General features: G+C 37.3%; 1 protein-coding gene across 1 annotated transcript; it reads right to left on the bottom strand.

Moving 5' to 3' along the window:
- Nucleotides 1–946: 946 nt before the first annotated feature.
- LOC308684629 (putative inhibitor of apoptosis) lies at nucleotides 947–1,891 on the bottom strand (the record flags this gene model as incomplete). Its single annotated transcript, XM_081355892.1, has 1 exon — nucleotides 947–1,891. The coding sequence occupies one exon, from the start codon at nucleotides 1,889–1,891 to the stop codon at nucleotides 947–949; it is 945 nt and encodes a 314-aa protein (XP_081212018.1).
- Nucleotides 1,892–7,577: the final 5,686 nt, after the last annotated feature.

The raw sequence follows: 7,577 nt of genomic DNA, 5'->3' as shown, positions 1-7,577 counted from the left end.
TTTAACTATTACACGGTTAAGCTAATGAATTACGGTTGATACGTGGTATTTTTACGTGAATTGATTCATTTTTTTATTCCGTCCACACTTTGACACCATTGTTTTATTCGGCAGAATGCCGAAATGTTTTAACATAACGTCAATTTCAATGGTTAGATAAATCATCTAACTATTATAAGTGAAACATAGGATTCACACATTGGATTCTTGTTTATATTGAACATTGTTATTGAACCGTTTTTCAATATTATTGAAAATAATTGTTAAATAAAAGGGCTATTGTTCTCGGCCTCATCAAAGTTCACATAGTTTTCACCGTACCGACTCTGAAACAAGACTTTGTTTAAAAGATTTTGTTTGCATTTCTTCTGAAACACCCTGTTTTGAAATTGTTTAACACCACTAGCGTAACACTTATCGTATTGCCGGTTGCGATTGTAATGTTTTTTCTTTACACTTTCCCCAGGATATCATATTTGTTCATACACAACGGTATTCACATGAATTGGCTTGATTTGAGTCTTGATTTGATACGAGAGACATTTATTATATTATACTGTAAATAGCGCTAGAATGTATGTTTTAATATTTTAATTATATCTCTGGTTCTATGTTTTTAAAGACTCTTTCTATAAGCGACCCTCAAAATCTGTGCATACAACAACATCACTTTTGTTTGAAAAACTCAGTGGGTGCTATTGAATCTATTAAACACCCCTGAATTCGGTAATGATATCACATTTTAATTTCAAATAACATCTTGTTGGTCTATGAACTTAAAGCCTGCGCAAAATTATTCTTAAAAAACATTAACTTAAAGCATGCGCATCCTAACTACTTTCTAAATGTTTGTAAATCCAAAAAATGTTGTTACTGGATCGAGTGAAAATAATAAACTTCTCCTTTGTGTTTATTCATCAAGTTAAATCCAAATGATAGGAAAACTTTATGATAGGAAAGTACGGACGGCGTCTTTGACCAATCCTCTACATATGGGGCACTTGCGCACAGAAGGCGCACATTCTTTGCACACAACTAGGTGACCACAGGGGATGAAGACAATGTTCACTTCCTTATCCATGCAAACTTTGCATGTGCGCTCCTCTTGAAGTCTTCTTAACTGTTCCTCCATAGGCAAGTCTGAAAGATCTTGACTCGGGGATGCAGCTTCATTTGTCTGGGCCGTCAGGCCACACTCAAATTCCATCTCTAAAGCAGACTCCACCACCGCATCTTCTGAACGGTCTTCTCCAGGACCCACAGCTGGATCAACACATTCTCTCGTGTCTCCATGAGTCAATAGCCGCTCAAATAGTCTTGGAAATCTTGCTTGAATCTGATGAACAAACTCTTGGCCCTTTTCTTGCAGCAGGTATTGACATCTTGGAAACCACTTGGCATGTTCTACCCATGGATCATCACCAGACTCCCAACATCTGAGTCCACCATCGCAAGAAAAGCACTTCACGTCATCATTACGACCAACATAGTAAAAACCAGCCTTAGCCAATTGGTCTGGTCGACCAGTTATTCTTGAGGGCCAGTAGACAAATGTGAGCGACCTTTCTTCACACCGTTGCATTGCCGATACATTGAAAAGGCTAGATAAAGGTACATTATCTGCACGGTCACCTCGAACGAAGGGGCAGTTGGGGTAATGCCTCTGGTGCTCTGATACTACACGATCTCCCGGTTCCCAGTTGCTAAGCTGGCCTCCACAACTGAAGCAAGCCACCCTGTCGCCCTGGCCAAGGTAGTAGAAACCACTTTTGGCAAGCTCGGCCGGACTTACTGGTGCAAGAGTCCAATTCTGAAAGGTGTCAAGGCGTTCCTGTTCCCGACGCATGCCAGGATTGTGACAAGCCGGAGGTTGCTGGTGAGACATATCCATGTTTAAGTAAACTCCTCCGTTTGGCCTGAAACGGATGCCGTGGTGGTGGAAAGCTCTCAGTTGCGAAGCGGGGAAAAGGGTGAAGACATAAAAATGTGACCACAGGGCGTGTCCACTCAAGCCCTTCTCTCTGCCGGACTAGTGTCTAGTCATCCATGGCAGAACACATCATCTTATTAAAAAATGTAATGAGAACAAAGAACAACACCACAAAATGTCCTTTCTTCTGTTCTGGGCAAAATAGTTGTATCATTTGATATGATACAACTGTATTGCCGCCTCGGGAATATGGTAATTAGAAAACAAATACTGAAATATTCTAAATATTATGAGCTCAGACATTTTTTTACCAGAATTTTATTTCAACATTATACTTTCATACATTGAAGTAAAACGACAATAACGACATTTACAGATGGTCTAACCAGAATAGAAAATCTCTGCAGGCTATCATGTTTTGCTCCAGGCTATAGTTGACCAGACTTTCAACTAATTCACCAACGTCAGTTTTTGCATTTTTTGACACCAGTGACACACAGAGATCCGTTACGAATGTCCATATAGCGAGTATTTCAATGATTTCGAATCCGGCACTACATTCACGCAACACATCCAAAACTTTTCTGAGGATTATGCCGTTCGGCTCTTTGCCGTCAAAAAACATGGGCGTTACATCAGGCCATGGCTTTGTCAAGCCTCTTACGTCATCCATTTCATTTTTGAGATTTGTCACACGTTTGGTGTCCTGCGCACAATCTTTTTTCATATCACACGCAGCGTCGATGATCCTGTGCATCAAGCCAACCATTTGGCATCTAAAATAATCTTTAAACATAGAGTCCAGCATAGCTCTTAAACGACACTCTTTGCCCGTGGCACACTCACACGCCGGAGGATAATTGTACCCCGTATCGCCAGAACTCAACGGGGGGTCGTTCTCCTTTAGGTTTTGCGTCGCCATTTTTTCAGCTTTTCGTTCCTGAATCTCCTGCAATGTTCCTGCAATCTCCCTTGCGGTACAATCGTGCCTTGTGCGTTAATGCGCAGAAGTTTGTGGGTCAGAAGTTTGCGTCAGGTTCAGGACTTTCAACTTTTGTTGCAGTGGCGCAGCAGTCCGAGGCTAGTAGAGCTACAGCGTGTAATGTCCTGAAATATTTATCAGGCTGGGGTCCACCCACCCTGTTGTGTAGAATGTATGGAGGTTGGCCTCAGGAAAGCCATAAATAACTAGTTCCTGCATAACCAACAAGTCCTACATGTCGTCAGAGAGAAGTTTGAATCGTTCGAGTCATACACACAAGTGCAGCGATGGAGCGCGTGAACACGAGCAGTGTGAGAGGATTCCTGAGATCTTGCGACGATCTGACTGAGAAGATTCGCTGTTTAATACAGAAGAAACTCATCAAGAAGTACTTGAGCAGGTATAAAAATTTTATTTGTGGATTAAAGAATAGAATAAAGAATAGCCATTTCTATAATAAAAGTATTTCTCTCTCACTATGGACAACCAATCCCATGCATGCCAAACTATCATTTGGCATAACTAATCATTATCAATAAATTTTTTGATAAAAGAGTTCCATGGCACTTATTTTGAGCCCTCCAAAGTTCACTTTGTCCGCAAAAAGGAACTTAGTCTTAATTTAACGAAGGCTATGGATGTTAGGTAAATACGTTTATTAAATTGTACACATTCATTATTAATGATTCTTAATATTGTTTCTTCTCCTATCACATTAAATCACAATTTAGAAAAAAAGAAATTAGAAACAAGTTGATTATTTTTGTAGTTGTATTCTGTCAAATATGAAATGTTTAGTTTGGCTACTTGCGCCTTATCTCGCACTTTGACCGTTATCAGCTATTATCAGATACTATTGTCCTAACATAGACTATTGTTTTAACTCTGGTTTAACTTGCTGTGCGTCTGTTCACCAGCCATCATGTGCTCTAACACTGCAGCATCAGCCGGTTCATTGACTTTGAACTGGTGTATGAATGTGTTAATTTTATGTTAACTTTGTTTTGCTGTACATACATTTTATTTTTCTAACTGCTTGTCTTTGGTTGACACAGTTGGAGAAGAACAACAGGGAGGTTGGAAGACACAGTAGAGGAACTACAGAATAAATATGGAGAGAAAACAGCATTAAAAAGGATCAAGTCCATAGTGAAAAAAATCAGAAAAAAGAATATCAAACGTAGGAAAAGATTTATAATTTTACTTTGTTAGTAGTGAATATGTTTCTCAATCTTCAATCTTCTTAAATTTTTTTTTTTAACAGATGGTGACGTTCAGATGCCGAGCATTCAAACACATTCTGGAAACATGACAGACCAACAGCCTAACAACCATCTACAACGACAGCATAATAATACTAATAATAATAATAATTCTACATCATTCGGACGGCTATTAATTCAGATCCCTAATCAGCTTACCTTCACAATTGACCAGAAGAATGGTGGGACAATAGTTGCTCCAATCATGGTAGAAAAGACAATATATGGCGATGTTAACATCAGTGTGGTGAGTGTCTGATAAGTTAGTCCATAGTCTTTACAAGAGTGTGACAAAATACAGCCAAAGATTTAAGCACAACTACTTAGATACATCGGAGAATATCTTACCATGTAGATTGTGAACATTCCATTATCTGTTTATTTGGGGTCAGATGTTAGTTAAAAGATAAAGGTATTAGTTAATAACAAAAACTTTAAATCACCATAATCAATAAAATAAAATTACAGTTTGAAAATGTTTATTTACAACGTTTTGCGTTGTGAGTGAGATGTTAGAGCAATGTTAGAGAAATCATCAACAACTAAACTAAACATAATCATGGTTTATTTTTCTTAAAAATGTTTTTCTTAAAAATTATCGTTTCATCGTATTCATATTTATCAGGTTGATGTTTAGAAATAAGCACATTTATAAAACAAAAAGAACCGGTTAATGGCCTTGTGTCAGAACACAACCGGTTATTCTAACTTTGAAAAGTGTCATACAGTATTTGATTTTTACACACGCAGTGTTTTCGCCAACGGACCTACCCCTGAAGTTCTGACTTCTGAAGGTCTCTCATGTGTAGATTGAAAAATGGTATTTAATTAGCTAAAATCATTGTCTTTATTCATAAATATGTCCTCATGGGTGTAAAATCAGATAATTTCTTATCTTTTATTTACATGGGGCGGGTAAGTCCAAGGAGGCTTCCGCCATCTTGAAACACTATAATACCAGAGAGGTACAAAAAGCACTAGCACGTTTCATCATCAACACTACTATAGTCAACAACCAAATTATGACTAAAAAACGTTTTAAGTATTACATTAAAAAGGCGTCATTGTAATTCTGAATTAAAAAGTTGAAGAAGGCCTCTCATGCGCAGATTCGCTCGGTTGAAAAATGGTATGTTGTCATTAAACATGAACTCTTTATCGCGATGCTCCCCAACAGATATTTTATTCTAATATTACTTATTCTAACCCTACCAGTCCACTAATACTCTACTAACACTAATGAGAGTTTACTTTACACACTCTGACTCTCACAAGCGAGTTAGTGGACATGCAGGTGCAACACTACTATAGTCAACAACCAAATTATGACTTTAAAACATTAAAAAGGCGTAATTGACAAAAAGTCGAAATGATGACTTAAAAAGTTGAAATTATGACACTGCGTCATAATTATGAGATGAAAAGTTGAAATGATGACGTACTAAATTGAAATTATGATAAAGTATTCCATAGTGAAATTTTCTGAATTCAATATAATTGTATTTGTGAAAATGATTCGGTACCGAATCTTCAAGAAACTGCTTGTTTCTGCAGTTCGTGTAGGCCTCTAAGACTAAAAATGATTATTGATGAACTTGAATAACTTGAATTTTGTTGGCAATGTAAAAAAAATTGTCTTCCCATACCGGGAGTCGAACCCGGGCAGCCTGGATGAAAACCAGGAATCCTAACCGCTAGACCATATGGCAGGCGTTGATACTGCCCCCGCCACATTTGAAAGGCTGCACTGCACGGTACAATATAATGCTGGATCATAGTTATGCCGAGCCACAGGAGAAGTTTTAACTAAATTCAAATTTAATTTATCGGTATGTAAATAAATATCGGGATAGCTTTTATCTAGGAATCTACTTTCTTCTCGACGGGTAAGTCAAAGGTACGGTCTATTGCTCGGTTGTGTAAATCATTATATAGAACGGTACGGTAGAACATGTACGGTAGAACATGTAACAAGTACATCATAACGGTAGAACATGTACAATTAAACTCGATGAAGCGCTATCGGAAGACACGTTGTCATAGATTCTTGGCACATTTACCAAAGTTGAAAAAAAAACGAGTAGATGGGAGAACCACAATGGGAGAAATCTTTAACAAAAACGCCTCCAAAATCGAGGAGGTCAAAGGGCATGCTTCCTGCTATAGCTCTCCCCAACGTCTGTTCATACGGCCACCATCAACAAATGTTTGAAACTTCTACATATATTTTGAGTAGATGGCCGGTGGTATATTCTCAGTAAAGGGTTTCACCCTAGTTCGGAAGATACGAGTAAAAATGATCTTATACGATGTGTCATTTTTACTTTGATTTTCCAAATGATACAACTTTGTCTAAATAAGAGCAATGTAAAGTCCTAGGATTTCTTAAAACATTGTGACAAACTTTGACAACATGTTTCATGTTGTATGGACAAAAGATCTAAGATCTCAAGTTTTTGGACAGACGCTGCTTAGAAATTAGTGTAAACTTTGGATGTAGTCTGGAATGCAGAGAGACTCCCCCCCGAGACTCATCTGGTCTGTCGCCCTATATCCTGAAGCTTCAGTTCACACTGTAGTTTTATCACTGAAGGGCCTGGGGCTGTTATAGGACAACTTAAACTATTTGCTTTTTTGGATCGTTTTTATCATTGCATAAAGAACTACTTTGCCTCTCTGGAAATAAGGTGTTTTTATTTAGCTAAAACTTTTGTTTACATTTTGAAAATGTAGTTTTCTGTGATGGTTCTGTTTAGATGTACGGGATAGCTATGGAAAGCCCCACCATAAAAGTTGAAACCCCCACATGGACAAAAAATGCTGTTTGAATCTTTTTCGTATAAATGAGATTTAAGACGACCAAGTACAGTTTTTGAACAGACATTGTTTAATAACAATTATACTTTAGGTCACCGTTAAGCAAAAAATAATAATTTATATCATACATAAGTACAGATAAATAGAAGATGAGTATGTATTGAAACTTTAAAGATTTAATTTAATCAATCTTTTAAAATATCTAATGCAAACTTTTTAAGGTTATGCTTTTAGATGAGAGAGAGAATATATTTTATATACTTATAAAGAACAGAATGTTTTTTAACTTTAGTTAGTGTGAGATACACTTCACAGTGTCACTGTTACCTCTGGAAATGAAAGGAGGGGATGTCAGAATGCAGCATAGACACGAGCGAGGGCCTCTGTTTGAGAGACTTTTTTATAAATTTTTTATACATTACATTTTATAAAGATATCATTTAAACTTTGAAATAAATTTAGCCCTAACACAATGTCTCATTCTGATCGCTGAATAAACCCTAGGAGTCAGAGACGCTGGTGTGAGAGAGAACCACTCTGTGATTTATGGCTCTCAACAGCTTCTTGAACACATAAGTTCAAGAAT

The sequence above is a fragment of the Scardinius erythrophthalmus genome (assembly GCF_964197995.2).
Source record: "Scardinius erythrophthalmus genome assembly, chromosome: 24".
Classification (NCBI taxonomy): domain Eukaryota; kingdom Metazoa; phylum Chordata; class Actinopteri; order Cypriniformes; family Leuciscidae; genus Scardinius; species Scardinius erythrophthalmus.
This window is presented reverse-complemented; position numbering and strand designations above follow the sequence as displayed.